General features: G+C 47.5%; 3 protein-coding genes across 3 annotated transcripts; 1 reads left to right on the top strand and 2 right to left on the bottom strand.

Annotated features, from left to right (window-relative positions):
- Positions 1-1493: 1493 nt before the first annotated feature.
- On the top strand, positions 1494-2950 carry F5Y00DRAFT_46481 (uncharacterized protein). Its single transcript, XM_048013697.1, has 3 exons — positions 1494-1821; positions 1916-2136; positions 2201-2950. Exons 1-3 carry the CDS (start codon positions 1651-1653, stop codon positions 2667-2669), a joined length of 861 nt encoding a protein of 286 aa, XP_047865865.1. The 5' UTR covers positions 1494-1650; the 3' UTR covers positions 2670-2950.
- A 36-nt stretch (positions 2951-2986) lies between these two features.
- Positions 2987-4700, bottom strand: F5Y00DRAFT_46449 (ribosome biogenesis protein Nop16). Its single transcript, XM_048013696.1, has 2 exons — positions 3885-4700; positions 2987-3768 (listed from the first exon to the last, which is right to left on the bottom strand). The coding sequence occupies exons 1-2, from the start codon at positions 4007-4009 to the stop codon at positions 3192-3194; spliced, it is 702 nt and encodes a 233-aa protein (XP_047865864.1). The 5' UTR covers positions 4010-4700; the 3' UTR covers positions 2987-3191.
- A 3319-nt stretch (positions 4701-8019) lies between these two features.
- On the bottom strand, positions 8020-10928 carry F5Y00DRAFT_46328 (fungal-specific transcription factor domain-containing protein). The gene is made up of 2 exons (XM_048013695.1): positions 9885-10928; positions 8020-9828 (listed from the first exon to the last, which is right to left on the bottom strand). The coding sequence occupies exons 1-2, from the start codon at positions 10768-10770 to the stop codon at positions 8201-8203; spliced, it is 2514 nt and encodes an 837-aa protein (XP_047865863.1). The 5' UTR covers positions 10771-10928; the 3' UTR covers positions 8020-8200.
- Positions 10929-20072: the final 9144 nt, after the last annotated feature.

Genomic DNA, 20072 nt, shown 5'->3' with positions numbered 1-20072 from the left:
GTAGCTTTTAGTCCAATAGACAATTGTATAACGGTTGTGTAAGGAGATAACTATAAAACTTAACATGCATTAATACTTTAAAAATTAGAAGTAATGTACGGATCCGTAGGCAGATACATAGGTACTTAGCCTTTGATGTTAAACACTGGAGAATTTAGACCTAAACTCGGCCAGTTGCTGCGGAAACGATGCGATGCGCATATCGAAAAGTACCTGGGTACTTGAAATGTTAAAGATGTAGTATCTGCATCTATAAAAGGTTATTAAAAGAAAAAAAGAAGTATATAGAATCACTGTAAACGATATCGTCAAAATATAAATATTGTGCGAAGTAGTCATTTATGTAAAGTCGTCGCGTCTGTGGTCGTCATTCTCGAGGCCGCAGCAGCTCTTAGGTACGTATGTGGTTTTGGGTGAAGGATGCGGGATTGACATCATAGGTGCCACAGAGAGCAATTCGGTGGCTGTACGGATCGTATAATACAAGATGTTAGGTACCTAGTCGGGATGAGTTGTAAGTACCTGCGTATGTAAGCAGGCCACCTTACATAGGTAGGTTATGGCTTCGATATCTAATAGTTATAGTTATGGAATGCAGAAGAATGTTCGATCAACTGTCCAAGGCTTCGTATGAAGGTTAAATAATAAATAATAAAATCGTTACCTAAGGTATAGAGTCGAATGTTCTTAACGAATATAACTCGAGTAAAGTGAGACAAATTAAGCATGACAACCCAATTGTCTTAGAGACAACTTGGGGGTTATGGTCTCTTATATCCACGGAGAATATTCCCAACCCAATTATTCCCTTGCGGTTAATGCGGGATAAATAAATGAAATGTCTGACCTTTTTGTCACTGGTTCATCTGGTATTGGCCATGTTCGTGAATACCAACAACGGCGCATATTCGTTTCTTCGGTTGTCCAGTGAGAATAGCGCTAATGAGGTAGAGCCCTTGTGAAGATAGTGGCTCAGCACTTAGTCTTTGGTGGCGCTTATAGGCTGTGTTTACATAAAAACAGCGCTTTTCGCAGTGGCACTGGCCATTCACAACCTTGGAATCAACGAGGTTCCAGTTGACTGTGGCTGAGCTTAAAATAGAATACATTACACGCAATCGCTGCGAGGGTCATTTGATATATGTTGCTAGGCGTACCTAACCGCATAAACACAAAAAACATTCGGATACCTTCCAAGGTACATTATCATAATATTTCATCGGCCCGGCCACAATTAACTTTTGCATCGTCTCCAGTCCTCCTTTTTCTTTCTTGGTTTGAAAAGAAATTTGACAAGTTTGACAATTTAGATATTTGAATCAAGGCTAACTAGCTGGCGCGACATCAACTCGACTAACCTAACCTACCCGTATCCGAGTTGAGAGTTGAAACCTCTTCAAAGCCCTTGTCACTTTACGTTTCGACATCGTCATCAGCCGCAACGCCGCCCCTAAAATACGACGTAGCCTGCTTGGCTGTTTCCGCCCTGTAAGCTTCCTGTCGCACTACCTACCTACCTAACCTTTTTATTTTTTTTTCCAATCCGAAATCTTCTAGATGTTCGGCAAACCTTCCAACGTAAACCTTCCACTCTAAAATCGACATATTAACTTTTTTGGCCTGTGGCAGAATTTAGCGTAGCCATTAAAAATGGCATTGTTCGAGAAGTTAGACGTCAACCCGGATAAGGTGCCCAACACCAAACTTGGTCTTCACATCTTCCAGGGCGTCCTCGCTATAGTCATATTCATCCTTGAGATCGTTTTGTTTCGAGCCGACGATTCGATAATTAACGGTAATAATGGCTGGCCATTTGGTCTGGTACGTAGGAGATCTCCATTTACCGTATCCCTTGCCCTTGCGGGAAAGACAATTTAAACAAACATACAGCCGCTTACAAGATCTATGGTAACAGTGTTTCTTATCTATCCCGGCTTGGTTATACTTAGCTTTAGCGCCGCGATTTGAGCGAACTCGAAAGGCTGCCCAGCCGCATGTAATGGTCGTTACCGATACTATCTTCGCCATCTTCTGGCTATCTGGTTTCGCAAGTCAAGCCGCTTACAATACTGCCAACTCCTGCGGGCAAGGTTGCTCCGTTAGCAAGGCTATTGTTGGAATCGCTTTCTTCGAAACGTAAGCATCTACCTAACACCATGGTCTAGTCTACTCGAGTATCTTTCACTAACAGTTAGCATAGGTTAGCTTGGGCTGCAACGACAGCCGTCAGCGTATACACCCTGAGATACTACCAGCGTACCGAGAGTCTACCCGGCTACGAAAACATCGGTACTAGCCAGAACATCGACCCGGACAAGGCAGCATTCTCGATGGCGCCGCACGACGAAGAAGCATATGCGCCCGTGCAGATGGACGATCATCACGAGGATGATCACCACGACGGTCCTTACGACCCAGATTCGTTCGGCGGACGATTTGACAATGATACGGCGTACAGACCGCACAGCACGTCTCCGGCCCCTCTCGAGAACCCCTTCGATACCTACCGAACACACAGCACATCGCCAGCGCACAGCGACCTATACGGCGACCCTTACGGCTCTCAAACATCCAGGCCTCACATATACGCCCCGCCTGCGGCAGAGCCGTACGACGACGACAGGCCGGTGCAATTCCCCAGCGCGGACTACGACCGGACGTTGCATTAAAGTGTTTTCAGTTGGCGTAACGATTTCCCCGTTTCCGAGAATGCGTTTGGGAGCTGATGGATGGACCATGGGAAAGTTCAAATTACCTACCTTACCTAGGTACATAGGATAAGAGTTGTTTGGGACAGGGTGGCTGGCCAGTATAAAAGCTTCACGACGGTGATCGGTGTTCCGGATACCTATTTCATTGTGGTGCTATGGGATACCAGGATAGTGCCTACGATTGTCGCGTTTATGTTTTGCGTTGCGATAGCATAGTGTGCAAATAGATCTTGCAGGGGAGGGTAAATATTGGCTTTATATAGCTATCCCACAGGTTCACTCTGTTGTTTCGGTTGATAGGTACCTGTTATACGTATGCCCAAGTATATAGATGTGAATGACGGCAAAGTAGCCTATGCTTTTTTTACAAGTATATACCGAGAGCTGGCTTCTTAGCCAGTCAAAATACTAAGATCCATAACGCCTTGCAATGCAGAAAACTCCATCCACCGGGTCAGAGTCCTTTCGCCCCCCCTTTTTTTAAGCCGAGGAACCCCTCCATTTCTTAATCCTCCTAGCGATGTCCGCCTCTGTCTGCTGCATCGGATTTAACTTGCGATCTCTCGACATAGCCTTCGTATCATCTCCATGTTTGTCCACGAGGCTCTGTAACCACTCAGTCTCCCTTTTGGTTAGGGTCCGTGGCTTCTTGACTATAGGCCTGTTGGCTTCTTCTTCGAGCTGCGCAACGATCATACCATCCTCTCCATTCGCGTCCTCGATTCCACCCCACTCTTCGCCTCCTTCTTCCTCATCTTCGTCCTCGTCATCCTCCGAGTCGGAGTCGAGGTCGTTGAGAGGATCGTTTAGGGGATTGTCCTTCCGCTTCGAACCACCGAGTACGCGTATAATCTTGCCGTTCTCGTCCCGCTCCACGCGCACCTCGCTAATAACAGGGCGGGTGGGCTGACTAATAGCGAAGGGGTCTACGGGCTTCGTGGCTCGCCCTTGTAGTTTCTTCGACGCCAGATTGGGTTCTACGCCGCCGGTTGGCGCTTTCAGGCGGGACACGAGACCGAGACGGCGGTAGTTCTGCGTTGCGGTCTCTTTCTTATTCCTGTATCGCGATATTGTCTTAGCTCCGGTAACTTTTTATTTTTTTATTTTTTTACCTTCGTTTCGCTTTGCGACTAGAGGGTAAATATAGGCATATGAGGCATAGAGAGTTCTCACCAGTTCTTAGCCACCAAATCATTCCCTAGAGGGTTTAAGAGACGCTTCGATCTTAACGTCGATGAAGGCTGGCGGATGGCGGGGCGAGAAGAGCGCCTCTTGCGCTTCTGGAGGTCACGACCCATGGCTATATCAGATGTGGTATGGTATTTTGACCTATTCGATTATATGATATATGTCGTATGGAATGGTTCGCCAGCTTACGAGGTATAGCTGATGCGCGCTGAGATTCAATGCTTGTTCGTTCGCTTCTTGTTTCACTAGAGATAATCCAGCATATTGGGAAAATGCTCCAAAATTTCTTACTGATGCATCGTTGATACTACTGAATGATAAGATAAGAATAATCGGTGCTTATCTTATCTTGTATGCACGTGCATTTCCAGCTGGTCAAAGCGTCCAAAGAGATAGCTGACTTGTCAGTTGTCTTTCACTTTCGCCCTTTCGTCTTCCCCCACATGCTTTTCTTTACCCAAGGTTAGGTACCTAACGTACAGCAGCTTCACATCGCGATTCTCCAATACTAAGGTGAAAATTCGTCAGCCTTTAGAATAAGTAAAACTACCTGCCACTCATTTTTTGTTTTTTTTGTTTTTTGTTTTTTCAAGGGTAAGTTGATACGAGCCTTGCGCGGCAGCTTCTTGCTACATCAACCCATGCTGGTTGGACTTGGCGTTGTGGATAGTTGTGAGGTGCTTCTATCATCAACCATTTATCATTTACCATCTACCATATACCATCTATAATTTACCATATAAGTTGAGCAAAGTCTTATACAAGTACCTATTTATCATGAAAATATGTGGGCTTGACAGGCCGTTGTCCACGGAGTCTTTGCTATCTCCAGTCTACTCAAGCGAGGCGGGGCGGTGCATGAGAAAGACGATGTTGCATATTCCTACGTGGAACTGGGAACTGGAACTGGAACTGGAACGACTAGGTTAACGATTGTAACCGAATTCTCAAGTCCCGAGATGATTCCAAACGCAGCAACAAAGATGTAAAGAGGTACTATAGTACTACAACTTTGACGTTACATACCCGCATCGCGGGTACTAACTCTTCTACGGATACGAGTCCCCAACTCTTGTCACCTCGCTAAAGTTGCTTCAGGGCAATCGGCGAGTCTCTATAAACTTTTACCCCCCAAACCCTGATCGATCGCCGACTCCCCGCCCAGTAGGCTTTCGTGATCCGAATTATGCTAGGGTTCCGGGTAGGCCAATCGGCAGCCAGGTGAACTTCTGGAACCCGCCGATGCGGCCAAGCCCGCGATTTTGATGCGATGGCCGGCTTGCTGCACGCAGAGTTGCATAACAGGGGCGTAAGTTAGTTATAGATCAGGAATGAGCCCCGAGCGCCCTTCTGTTCTCGATGTGAGTCTCGAATCACGGAGGCATTCCCCCAAAATGGATCCCTGGCTAGTAGATCTAAGACCCAAGACCTACTAGAACCCGCGAAGAAGAAGCTAAAATATCGTGCTTTGGAGGACACCACATCATCTTCATATGCTTGTATACTACCTGGTATACTACCTGGTATACTACCTGGTATACTACCTGGTATACTACCTGGTATACTACCTGGTATACTACCTGGTATACTACCTGCGCGGGATGTCTACCTCTACGCGCCGCCGCCAAAGTAGCGCTACCTGCGGGCCCGCTCTAGCAGTCTAGCTAGGGACCCTGCTCTAGTGTCGATGTTGCGCCGGCGGAAGATCTCGGATCCCGGAGTCGGTATCTGCCAATGAATTGGATTGGGGTACTGAGATCATGAAGTGGTTGCTTGATTGATCGAACCAATGGAGCGCTACTAACAAGTCTGGCTCGGTTGACATTTCCCTGTGAAGGGGGGCGACTCCATGCTCACCATACGATCTACATACTACGGAAATCATCTAGATTTACCGGCTGGCTCCACATCGGGCGGCTTCCCTCATAGTTCGTGCCGTCGAATCTTAGCAGCACGAGCTGAGCGGAAATCCGCCAACCAGCAGCCTCGGTCCATCCGGAAGGCTGTTCACGGTGGTCAGACGACTTGCCGGCAGCTCCGTTTAAAGCTGTCAAGCTGTCAAAAGCCGACCATGCGTACTTGAACAATGGGTGAACCAAGGGGAAAAGCGAGTCTGCTGACGCGACCCGGGTATCTACCGTAGCTAATTCTCTAGGCTACGGTCGATCCTATCATCTTCAGTGGGTCTGACGTACCGAGCAAAGGTGACCGGCGAAGGTGAGGAAGCGCTAGCTAGCTACGTACTGTACGCCTCGACTCTGCAGTGACGATCATTCTAGATGTTGGGTGTGATAGCGTTAGTCGGCCGAGGAGTAGTGGGACGAACGATGAATGGACGAACCAGACTTTACTACCATCGGCCTGGACCTTTGCAAAAGAAAAAAGAAGCTAAAGAGAAAAGAGAAAGTAAAAAACAAGACGACAAGATATGCACATTGCTTTACTATGTAGGCCTATGTACGCAAACCATGTATTACGACTTCTTGGCTTAGGCTATCACTGACAGCTGCCTAGCTAGCTATAGCTGGATAGATTAGGCCAGGTATTCCGTAGATACGGCCAGAGTCAGCAGCAGTACATCCCGGTTACTGATTTCCTCGTTCCTCTCCACTAAGCGATCTATCCTATCCTTGTTTTTTTTTTTCTTTTTACGCCCCGCTACGTATGTGTGTAATGATTTGTTGAGACCCTTAGATATGATCTACTTCTCATTACGTATCAGGCCTGTTTGAAGAAGATTCGATAGTACCTACTAATGTACGTAGAATCTCGCGGTGGGCTGCACTGCTGTGCTGACAACAGTTCATTCTTCCTCCCTGTTTAGGAAATGCGCGGGGGGTGGGGGTCCACGAACAACAGAGGGGACGAGAGTGAGTGAGAGGCAGAACTAGCTAGCTATACAAATCTTTGTAATTACTCCCACAGCATATTCCTTGCATACATATAACCTAGGGACATATATTAAAGTTGAGAGATATATATCCTATAGGGACTTCCGTGGAGTTACACTTCCATAGATAACTAAAGTAGGCTACGAGATCGCGTTGTTGGGTTCGATGTCTAGGCCCTATAGAGAGGGTATCCATGTATGTACCTAATGTATGTATCTATGTGTTCCGAGAGGCTCCTTCTAGCATCTACGGCAAGGTAGGTAAGGTATCTACCGAATGATAGCTAGCTGACTGACAAGGGAGAGATGTGGCTGTGCCTTGCGCCCTCCATTACGGAACGGTATTTACTAACGATGGAGGGCGGGAGGAAAGATTAGGGGTGGGTGGGAAGGTTCCTTCCCGCCTACTCCATGAACTAGTAGTGATGGTGGTGGTGGTAGTGGTGGTGTGTGTGTATGTGTGTGTGTGTGGACTACATCTGGTTTACACTAGGTAGGTAGGTAGGTATCTTAGATATAATATGTACATATAGGCTAGTAGGTAGGTATAATATGCTAGTACTAAACATACTAGGTTAACCCAGTCTGTGTTATGTGTTCTTAGGGGCATGAGGCGCTATGGCGTGACGTCGGACGCCGGGAGATCTGCTTTGCTTTGCTGACAGCTGCTCACATGGGCCCCCCAACCTATCTGAGGGTGTGGTAAAAAGAGAGACAGGGCGGGCGGGTGCGCGAAATCACGAGACTCAAGTGACGAACTGTTTATGTGTGTCTTGGGAAATGCTCTCTCTCTCTTCATCTGTATGTATGTCTCTACCTACACACGTAGCGCAACTAAGTCATATGCTAGGTAGTTACAATCATCATCATCACCACCACCACCACCATCACCATCACCGCCTGAAAACCCCAAGTTTCTTCCTCCTCCTTCCCCTTCCCCTTCCCCTTTCTCTTCTTTCGCCCCGTCCCCCCGCCCCCCCAAAACTTCCCTCTAAACATAAGCCCAGCCGACATTTCTTGCTAAACAGACATAGACCATCCCAATGTTGAAAATGAAAAAAAAAAGTCCATACAATCCAAAACCTCGTTCGTATCCGCCGTAAAATCCGTGACCCCGGGATATCAACATGCAAGTGTAATATAATGTACATCCGTGATAAAACCAAAAAGGGGGGAGGGGGCAAGAAATAAACAATAGCAACTAGAAAATAGAAAATAGACAAGAAACTGAAAAAGAAGAAAAAAAGGTGCTAGAAATATATATCTTAGAAGTGAAAATGCGCTCCCAAAAAAAGAAAAAAAGGGTCCTAAACCTCTATGATCCCATATGTTCCGTGCCCATCATTCCAAAAAAAAGCTTGCCTCCTTTTGTTCATAGAATATAGAATATACGAGAGTAATAACATCCACATTAAAACATGATCCATTCCACTTCGACCCCGGGACCGCCGATGCACTTAGTCCAGTTGAAGCAGCCGCGCCTCATGCCCAGCTTGCTCCCGGGAGTCATGGGGGGTTCGTAATATTCGCCGGCCCAGAGGCGCTCGAGGACCTCGATGGCGGCGAGGTTGTTCATGTAGCCGCTGCGGGACATGATCTCGCGGCACTTGTTGCGCACGATGTTCTGCTGCAGCTCGTTGACGCACTCGCTGCCCGCCACGAACAGCGGCCACAGCAGGAACTTCTCCGCGCTGCTGCCGGACTCGAGCGAGGTCGCGTAGTACACCACCTGGCTGACTAGGTTGCGGAAGTTGTTGTTGGTGGAGGGGAGGTTGGGGGACGCCAGGCGCTCGGTGTAGAGGAGGGCCGCGTAGCGGAATGCCTCGGAGAGGGAGTGCAGGTCGCGCACTTGAGCCTGGGTTGCCGAGTTGGGGAGGGATGCGGCGACTCGCTGGGTGTCGAATTCCCAGCTCTGAAGAGCCATGCGAGCTTCTTTCCATTCGCGCCAGAAGATTGAGCGGTTCTCGTCGAATTGCGGCGAGGGGCAAAGTCCCGTAGATAGGATCTCTTCGTCGTCGAGCTGCGAAATAAAGCCGTTGCCATCATAGCGGTGGTGATTTATGCTGAAGAAATCTCCGATTGGTGGGCTGGTTTGCTTGAATTGTTGTCCCATGGGGGAACCGAGGGGAGGCGAAGTCGTCGGTGTTCCGACGTGCGCGTTAGGTGTTGATAGAACGCTCTGATGATGGTGATGATGTTGTGATAGGAGGTTCAGACGTCCAAGTTTGCTAATGGTCTTGAATAGCTCCCTGTCGCAGCCAACCAAGTTCTCAGCTCCCGGAGGTAGTAAGTTGGCGTCCGAGGGGAGGCCGTAGAAAGAATGGTTGAGTTGGGCCTCGCGGTCGTTGATGCTGGCAGAAATCGAGTCGAAGTAGGTGAAAATAGCCTCCATCCACGAAGACTCGCTGGACCCTTGGTAAGGGGCGGAACCTCGCATGCTGAGTATCTTCTTGACGCCGGCAAATTGTGTGTGGAACTTTGCGACTCCGGATTCGACCATGCGGTAGTGGCAGAGAAGTAGTATAGTAGCCAATACGGAGTCGTGGCACGATTTCATGGGGTCGTTCAACTGTTCATTTAAGAGATGAACGGCCAGGTTTCGGTGTTGGTGTTCTTCGTTCAAAGAGTGGTGGTCCGACTGGGCTTCGGAAAGTCGCTCAGATCCGGTGCTATCTGATCTGGCACGTTGACCAAGACTTAACCTTCTCTTCATTCTCAGGTTACAGGCGGCCAGAGCACAGATGGCATGTTGAAGGCTGCGGCTGCCCGATGCCAGTCGTAGGATGTGGTCTCGGAATGGATTGTTCGGCCCATCTACGAGAACCATGGAGGGACACATTATATTCTCGTAGTAGTCCATGAAGAAGGGCATCTTAGCAATGAGATCGGGGCTGATCTGTATCGGCTGGCTCTCATACGGGAAGGCTAAGTTGGCCGAGGCGGAGGGCGTTACATCATCATCTCTTGAAATCGCAGCTGCCCAGTGAGACCCGTCCGTGGAATGCGGGCTGGTACCGTAGGGCTCCATCTCAGGTACGCCTGTGAGGAGTTGTCAGTGAGCCGCGGCGTGGGATTTCGGAACGCGTGATCCTTACTCAGAGTGTCGCTATCCGCGACCAGTCTATGGGCCATCTGGGGCCCATAAGAGTCAGGGTGAGAGCCGAGGCTCGAACTGGGTTCCGACGGACCATAGACTAGGCCGGGACAGGAAGTTGGCGCTCGTTGGTCGATCATAATCGCAGCGGGACTTTGAGGCATAGGCGAGCTCTGGCCTGTATAGTTCTCGTATATGATTCCGGGGCTGTTGACGAATGGCATCTCCTCTCTAGCATAAGAATGGCCCATAGCATACTCGACGTCGCTTAGAGAGTCCACTGATGACGATAGCGAGTCGCCCATTATAGGGTAATGGCTCATTGAGGAACCAAGTTTCTGATATCTGCGCTGGTCGTGAGAGTTCATGTTTCCGGCGTATGCTGGAAGGCCTCCCCAAGACCCTTGAGAAGTTGATGGGGTTTCTCCGTGAGAGAATCTTGGGTATTCTTGATATGTTCCGTACGGTGTTGTAGGGATAGCGGCAGCGTGATTTCCATCGTCTCGGTGAACCTTGCGTAGCCCCTCTTCCGGGCCGCTCCATCGGGGAGTGGTCGCTGCGGAGCTTGTTGCTCGTGCCCGACTCGCTGCCTTCTTCCCAACAGGCGCAACAGGCGGTGCCTTTGCTATGGGCAACGAAAGTCCTCGAAGTTTGCCTCGACTCGCCACACCCACTCCCCAGGTCAGTTGAGTCTTGTAGCCGGAGCATTCATTCCCAATCTCGAGACATTGTGAGCAGTAGGGTCGCCTCCTATCGCACTTGGTATTTCTTTTGACGCAGGTGAAGCAATCATCCGCAGCTCCTCCGGCAGGGGCCCGTCTCCTCCGCTTGCGGGCAGCCTGGGCGTCCTTTGACGAATTGGACGATGGGGGAAGTGAGACTGTCATGTTAGAGTATGCACTATACTATATCGAAAAAGGTGATGCAATATGGTTCTAGCAAGGACGCATAAGGAAACCCGGGGCGGTAGTGGTCTCGACTCTGGTCTCAACGCGGTATAGAATCTCTTGACTATCAAGGAAGAGGAAGTTGACTGGCGTGGATAAATAGAGGTTAATATGGAAAAGATATGTGATCGTCTGGGCAAGAGGTTATTGATATTGCATGAGAAGAAGTAGACGGGGTGGAGCGAATGGGACGACTGATATAAGTCGAGATGCGGTCTCTATATGAACGAGCACACATACAAAGTACCACTTACAGAGCAGGGTATCTCATCGCGTTGTGCTCCCCACCTGCTCCAGGGAGGTACTGGGTAGGTACAAGAGATGCAAGACCCTCATCTCCATGGCAGCATGGTCAGCACCCTTGTCGAAAGGAGGCGATTAATGTGCATGTAGCAGTCGCAGAACGGCCAAACCGCAGAAGAGAAGCATGGGTGGGCCCGGCTTGGGGAGTTTGGGGGGCACAAGCAAGTAGACAGACAACGTTGGAAGAGAGATGACGGGGAATCTGAGCTTGACCCTCTGCTACATAGGTTAAGATGGGTGCGAGATCGAGGGGGAGCGAATGAGGACTTAGACAAGCCTAGGTGGGTCTGCCACTTTCAAGATCAGCGGGATATACCTTGATTGTACCAGCCAGGTTATGGAGAACGGCGACAAGGGGTAGGGGGTATAAAAGCGACCCCTGTAAGACCCCCCCAGTACATATATACATGCAGAGACGGGGGTGAAGGAGCATCATTCGCAGGTAAGGTACTTTGTAGCTGGTGCCATTCTTTAGACTACTGTAGGAACAAGGGTAAACTGTGAGCGGCGAGTCCTAACGACATCAGGCCTAGCAAGCGTTATGGTGAGTCCGGGGGGGCAGGGAAGGGAGAAAGATGAGGAGCTGCACTGGCATTGTTTTCAGGTCGTGTTTCTCTATTTTGCTTGTGATTAAAGCTTTTTTTCGAGGTCTTCCAAGTATATGCAAATTTCCAATAGTTACTACATAGTAAAGCCGAATGTCAGCTCGGCTAGTCAAGGGTTTTGTCTACTCGTATGCTCGTATGCAAAGGGAGAACCGGACGAAGAGGATGGCTGAACTCTGCAGATACCATAGTTATTGCTTTGTGCCACCGATGAATCGAACAGGAACTAGGGGGGGAGGGAGGCAGACCTCGGTAGGCCTATAAGTCGGCCTGTATGTAGTAGGCTTGTGGGATGTGGGCTACGAGATACATACTGGCTGGCTGGCTGTATTGTTGGTACAGGTAAGGCAATGAGTGGGATACGATGGGAAACAGACAGAACGGACAGATTAGCACGGAAATGCGCGAGGAGCTGTGAGACGCCATCATTCGATTTTCGGCTCTTGGCTTTGTGCTTTGTGGGTAAATTAGCCCTCGTTTCTCCAGAGAAAAAGGAATCTTGCATCCTAAACTCTTTTTTCTCTGTAAGCTTAAGTTATTATTAGTTTTTTAGTTAGATAGAAGGGGGCCTTGCGCCGCTTCCCGCTATATTGGGGCATACAACCTAGATGATACACTTACTTACAGTGGACTTGGATGATAATTCCATTCAGTAAATTCCAACGTGATGGCCCATCGTAACTCGTCTCAGTGGGGGGATACGTTACAGGGCTTACCCGGACACGCCTTGCCATGCCCCCGATGTGGTGACCGTGATGGCGTGCAGTTCTTGTGCTAACATTAGAAAGCCCAGGTTGTTACCTACTTAGGTACGGAAGGATTTTCGATCGGACGTGCCTTGTTACCGTCCCATCTCTTCCCCCAAAAAACGCTGTGATCAGGGAATGATCCCCCTACGTTTTCCCCTACGCTTCCCCTACGCTTTTCCCTACTACCATAACCCACATCTACCTACATCGCAGTAACATTGACTACTAATTGCGCGCAGTATGATGTTCTTTTGTTCGCCGGGGCTTTAATTACGTAGTGGGCATAACCCGTGCAATTTACAACTATGGATCATTATATCGATTTACTGTATACCTAAGTTAGCCATCCCTGAAGATAAAAGTTGCTACCGAGGATTTCGGGGCGGGGAGGTTTCAGGTGAGAGAGGCAAAGCCACTACAAAGACATGTGCTATAGTTAACCATTCTAGCACAGCAGCTATTCTAGTACACCCATTCTAGTACAGGGCTCAAAATGTCTATTAGCGGAAGACCCGCCGCAAGCCCCTCTGCTTCCTCTTCTTCGCTCGCAACATGTCTAAATCCGTCCGTCCCATACAATGTAAGACGGCGCTTCCAAATTATTCTCATTAATATCTAATATCTAATATTACACTTTGAGATGTTTTCGGGCTAGGTAGTAGATAGTTATCTCGACTCTTTGAGAATGCTTCTAGTACATACGTGGGCCATGGCCAACAAGCTTTACAGGTCTTGGCATGCTCATGGGTTGCTTACTGTATGTAACCCATGGAAACAGGTCAGGTAATGTGACGACTCCAAATTCTCAGTAATTCAAGCTACCTATGCGACCTCCAGTCTCATATGACGATGTTTACAAGTTTATTACCAAGCGATTTCTTTACCTAACGTTCAACTTCATATGTAGGTTTTTTGAAGATCTACAGGGGTCCCCCTCCCCTCGATCGCATATTTAACGTGCCTTGGGCAGGTCTACATGTAGGCACCCAAGTAAGCTTTTAGGTTAATCTGGGTCCTAGTCCATAGGTATGGCTATATGTAAATCACTGCGGACTAACAATATTGTTATGTTACACGTGTAACGTCGAGTCGCTTCCTCCCGCCATGTAACTCGCTCTGCCCCCTTTTGCAGAGGTAACATATAGCAGTTTAATCTTCAAGTTGCGCATATTGGAGAAGCGGGTTTCAAGGCGGGAAACAACTTGTGCCGAACTAAATACCATACAAGACGTTTATATGGGTTGCTTTATAGTTGGGCAGAATTAAATTCGAGTGATAAACCAGCGAACGAACCAAACTTCCTATTACTGTGACAAGTGACCCCCTCGCTTGGGACCACTACTTGCTCAAGTTCATGTATTTGATAGTTAATGCTGATAATGCTAGGATGTGGGTTCCTGAACAAATCGGAAAACTTTTCTTCGTAAGACACACCCAAGGCGGTGGAAGATGTCATTTGGTAAAGACTGTCTAGCAATTACCCTTAGCTTCTCTCACCTGACCTCTTAAATGGTAGAGTTGATTGCGTGTGAACATGACTTCACTATAAACCTGTGTCCTGTTAATTTAAATGATAGTCGTGGAGAGATTCATATTGGTCGTCGGGGGAAGATGGCCTTTATTAAAGTCAGACTAAGAACAAGGCTGCGGCGCTACTGCACATGATAGGTAGCAGACCACCTCGGCGACTATCATGTGTAAGCTATAACGATAATCCGAGGTGTGTAGTTCATTTTCGTGTAATCCCAGACGAGTGGTCGAGAATTAATCAAAAATACAGCTATGTGCGACATACGCGTGGTCCAGGATGACGAGAGACAGGGCAAGCTTTGAAGCGCTAGGTAGACTCGTCATCGTACTATGTAGGTAGGTATGCAATTGTAGTCTAGTTAATGGGTCTGTAGTCTATGGGTCTGTAATTCTCGTGCAGCACATAACCATAACAGAACCTTGTCATATCGAATATGTTCGCCATAGCGGACAATCATCACGAGATATTCTAATTCTCCATCATTGCCCAGGATGACTTACTCCAACCATGTATCTAACACGCAAGCTATTCTATCTCGATGCATTCTCAATGCGGCCAAGACTTCGCGAAAACAAAGGAACAAGGGAATATGTCAAGAAGATCGAGCAGCTAGACGACCGATCTAACGTCGTCACGTAATGGGAAACATAAAGCCAAGAGATGATACCCCCAAGACTTATGCCCTCTTCTGAAGCTATTCATCGTCATGTCCTGCCAGTCGGTACACGAGTGCGACGGTAACACTATAGGCGGGAATTGATAATCTATGTGGTTAGGTGGCTTTCTTAAGAGATGCAGAATATTATATTAGCCTTCTTTATGTATGCGACTGCGGGTTGTGCTCGGGTTGGTTAGCCTCGACTTTAAACTATTGGTCGTATTGTATAAGTCGGCGGAGACGTCGTAGTTTAACACGACGCCGAGACTTGGGTATGCATCTTTTCTACGACAACCTCTCTTTCTTGTTTCTATCAAGCTTCTATCGTTATCTCGAAACCCCCGCCATTTTGTTCTTTGCAGCTCCCTCTTTCGGAATGCACCGATTTGACTTTGTTGAGGTGACTTTCGTATCTTAGGTACTAACTGGACATACGCGTACAGACGTCATTAGATCGATGCTAATTGCTAATTTCTTTGGGAAGAGGTTTGCTTTACTGTAAGGAATATGCAACATTCGATCATATCCATATCCATAAGCATATCGGCATCGTCATTGCAGTCCTGCCGTCTTGTGAGCCGTTCGAGGGATCGGAAGGTCTCGGGCCTAAATGCCGTTTGGCAGATTTTCAAGGTTGCCAAAGATTCGTGAGCCTAGGCTGCTAGGGTAGTGAAGAGACAAGGGGGTGGAGGATCTTCAAGATCCTCGGAATAAATGCCTACCTTAAAACTTAGACGGACTGAGCTTGTTTGTTACCTGACCTATCGTAGAGATCAAACAAGAAATTATTCTTCAAACTACCAAAAACTAATATTCTTTACGACCCGAATAACGCAATTTAACCCATCACGAGCTTACTGTGGACATGTTTGCGCCAGGTCTACCAATTCCCTGGTATCTGTGTACACTAACGACCAAGAGGCCACAATCTGCCCCACGGATGATGCTGGTTGTATCACGCTTGGCATAAGAAATCAATGGCTCTCTTATCAATCGTACAGAAGAAGCATCGACTCTTCTGCAGAAAGTGTTTAAAGACAACCGAGTCCATAGCCCCCAGGTAGCAAGCACCCATAAAAAGGATGGCCACTTGACTATCTCTACCTAATGTATGGAGGGGCTTGATACTATATGCAGCCACCTAAAATCTATATTGGTTTAAATTTTGGTTCAAGCTCAAATATTACCTGAAAGTTTAGAGTAATGGGGAAAAAACACTCAAGTCCAACACAGCGGCGCCCTGTAATGGATTTGACAATTTACTAATCCAAGGACTGATCCAAAGTCGGATGCTACGGGTTAAGCCTATCACCCACACGAATTTTCACCAACGTTCCAACTGCTAATGCTCCATCGAGAAGCTTCGTCAAGACTTTCTCACGAATCCATAAATCCTCATCTCGGTACTGTATAACACTACCCTACGACAGAGGCGATGGTAATGCCAAGATAGACCGTTGCACAATTGGCACCAAAGTCTGCCGACATACGTTGACAATTCACAAAGATCAGTCTTGGCTGCTTCTGTGCTCCGTGGCCTGCTTTGCTTATATGTATGCTTGTATGTATGCTGTATGTAGGTATGTACGCAGGGCGCCTCGATGCAGGTCGAGCAACACCCCCAAACATCCCCAAGCAACCCCAAGTAACCCCAATACCTCTGGGTGTCTTGTGTAAACCTACCTTATAAGCATTGTAACCAGCAGAGTAGACTGCAGTGTGACTTCAACATACTACAATCCAATCATTCCTCTAGAGTTCTGGAAGCCTTCCAATTCGAGCTTTCTTGGCCGCTAAGTCTACCATTGAGCCCGCGTTCGATATATTCTCTCTCTTCCTACTGCTCGCGAAGAATTTACGAATCGCGAGGTTCACAAAAAAAGTTTTTTTTTCTTCCGCCCGGTACCTCGAATATTCAAGTGACATCATCCCCGGTCCCTTCAAACAGAGTTCATTACTTTCTGGTTCCGGCTTTCGTATCTATGCCTATCGGCAGAGTTGCGGGAGATGCTAGCAGGGTCCCGTGGTCCCTCACGACCCTTACGACCAACCCACTTACCACATGTCAACTGAGCATCGAGTAACATACTATGTACATACCATTCTTCTAAGTGCGACCGCGGCAGTTCCACGCCCAAACACTTATTTGCCCATGTCCTTTCATATAATAAAAGTATAAGTGGTTATGTACTTAGATGACATAGTGTTAGGTATGGCAAGTGCCCGGCGGGAACTATGACAGACGCAGTAAGTGTTGTCCGTTAATTGGATGCACCTAACTGATTTCGACTTCGGTCTGTAGGGTAGCCAATTTCTCTTATCTTACGATCTGTTTCCCATTGGCTCTCGTTGGGGGACAATGTGTAATTGTTCAGGACGTATGTGCATGCAAATGATGGAGACAGGAGCGGAGAGAATTCGACCGCCTTAAGAAGCTAAAGGCAACTAAAGGCAACTAAAACGTAGCTAAGACTAAAACCACTTTAAGCGTTCAAGCATTTAAATTAGAGCTTAGTTAGACGCTAGATGAGCCGAAGAAGCGTGCATCGAAGGACACTAAACGCTATTCGGTCTAGCAATGCATACCAGCAGTACCTAAACCTTAAGCAGTCCAAGATACCTAAAGTAGGTACTTACCCAGGTACCTTTGCTAGTAGGTATTGTACGACTGTGGCACATATTATTCCGTATTATTTCTACATACACATGTGCAAAAGTTAAAAAGATCCTATCAATGTCTTAACTTATTCTCCATATTGCATAAATAAGCAGGTACCCGTTAAATCTCATCATTTCCTTGCCAAAATAACTGAATACCTCCTATGCTTATTATATAGTTATTAGGTATATATATAATTGTCAGTTAACATCCGCCGGATACCGCCTTAAACCTATCGGCTACGCGGTTACGACGGTAAAGACTTGCTCAGTCAGAACTTAGAACCTATCCCTTGATCCCCTGTATATACATACATGAAATACATATGTATCTAACCTATAAACAGCCACATACATAATACATGGTTATCCTGTACTGGGCTTTACCCCTTCGGTCACCGACTGCTACGGTACTACTGAACAGCAGAGCTACCCTGGCTCCCCCCCACAATTGGCTTAACTGAATTCTGTCAGCGGACTAACGTATGATTGGTGGCTTCATTCTTGAACATACTTGAACATACATACAGATAAACCCCCGTTCTGTCCAACAGGCGTCGGTTCGTTCAATCGCCGAGAATGCTGGAATGTCACGGCGCAGGTCGAGTAGGCTGACCCAATCACCGCCGACTCAAGGCTCGACGTGAGCATGAATGAAATCGGCGTAATTTTATAAGACTCTCCGTCGAGCGTCAAGCATCAAAGTCAGCCGTGATAAACCAAGAATCGCTGGACAGCAGTAAACCATCTCTTGAGAGACGATCGTCAAAGCCCTATGTTCATCAAACGCGGGAAATTGAAAATCACTCAGATCGTCTCACAGACGCTAGATCTACCTCCTTTATCGATACACACACGTTTCCAAGAGGCCGGGTCAGGATCGCCAGCTTGAACGCCGGGCTAACCCCGTCGACCGTTAAACTTTTGATCTACAGGTAGTCGCCCATTCATGTTGAATACATGGCTCATAATTCCTTGTCCAACCTTAATCGAAGCTTATTCCTATGTATTGAAGAAAAACGGAGATTGGCTGATAATTAACAAGTAAGATGATAGTTATCCTTTTACTCCATCACATCTTTATCCCCTGGATGTTCGTCCGATGAGCCTTGCCCATCGGTACCCCGGATTGCATTCGGAAATGTCAAGGGGCGCCGAGTAATCGCCGCTCTGCTTGAGCCGCTACCTATCTACACGGCTGCATTGCATTGCGGTTATAACGTTAGGGCGGGCGTATATCTCGGCCCATCTTATGACCTCTCCTGATCTTGCGAGGATCTTGCGAGCATGGTTGCTAGTCAAGATTACTTGATTTTAGACAACATCTATTAAGCTTGCGAGAACAACAACAGGTACCTAAGCTATCTCCATATTTAACAGACACAAAATTATGCGAGTCTGAATAGTTTGAACTTATAAGACGGTTTATCTCGGTATGAATTCCTCTCCTAGGACCCCTCGGATCAACTAGTCATCCTTCCCATCTCCAAGTCCATATTTTGATTGGTCCTTCATTAATCAAAGTTATCACGCAACGTTGCATCACGTCCGGGTACCACTTACCCCTGCCTTTTTGCAGCTATGTAGCGAATGTGGAGGTGCACTTACATGTGCCAACCACATACACTATATACATTCAGCATACATACATACAGCTACATGTCTGCACGCATAAAATTAAAATGTGGCTAGTATGCTGGGCAAGATCTTTTCTTGCACGGGGCTCGCCTTAAACTTGCATGGCAAACTCATAACTTCAGATGAGGAGGATTGAATCCCACGCGGTATCCCGACGAAGTTGAGGCTGATATGGTACTGTCTACTGTCTCATAATAATGGAAGTCTCAAGACTCTACGCCTCGACTCATCTTAGGATATTAATTGAGCCCCAGATGCGGCTCATGTTCCGTTTATCTCCGTGTCATGACTCTATTCATAGAACATCGTGGACCCCGGTGTCGATTATTGTTTAATCACGGACCATTATGCGCGCTGTGACGGACAAAGATCCACTGCCCGTGTTACAATCTGCGAACAGCTTGTACATAGGTGACCCCTACAATATTCTCACGTGTAAGTAACTCGTCCACCTTTATCATCATTTATTATTTCAAATATACTCACATCTTTTTCTATGTATACTATGCAATGGTGTATGAACCATTTACTGTAGCTAACAAGGAATCGATCGAGGCCGGGATTAGTAGGCTGTCTCACCTGATAAATCCGACTGGCTCATAGTCAACACTCTACTATACAATGTGGTGGTGTCAATTCGATCAAGTGGACCAATTGCTAATGCCATCTCCCTGCTCCTGCGGCCGCGGCGGCCTTGCACTTCCTTTTTGCAGATGATGCCTAGTTCTCTCCCAATTCTCTTCTCTCAGCGGCTCAGGTGTCAGAATCGGCTGCGCGCAAGTCACGGTTGGCAAATAAGCACCTTGTCGCGTGCCGTTCCCCTGTCAAATGAGATTAAAACAACCCGGACATTTTGCAGTAACTAAGCAAGATGGTCTGAGACAATGCCGATCTGCAAGTACTCGAACGAGCCAGCCAGTGTCAGGTCGACCTGAGGCAAACGCGGGGGTAGCGCTGTCAAGAGCTGCAAGTGATGATCCCGAACCCAGACGACCAGGGAGGATAGGTACTGTAGAAACACAGTTTACGGCAGATGGGGTAAATCATCTAGCCCCCAGTCGTATTTATTTTTATCGCCTTGAAGATACTACCTATCACCT

The sequence above is a fragment of the Daldinia vernicosa genome (assembly GCF_022497035.1).
Source record: "Daldinia vernicosa strain CBS 139.73 unplaced genomic scaffold F5Y00scaffold_17, whole genome shotgun sequence".
NCBI classification, from domain to species: domain Eukaryota; kingdom Fungi; phylum Ascomycota; class Sordariomycetes; order Xylariales; family Hypoxylaceae; genus Daldinia; species Daldinia vernicosa.
The sequence above is the reverse complement of the archived record's forward strand: the minus strand, read 5'-3'. Positions and strand labels throughout refer to the sequence as shown.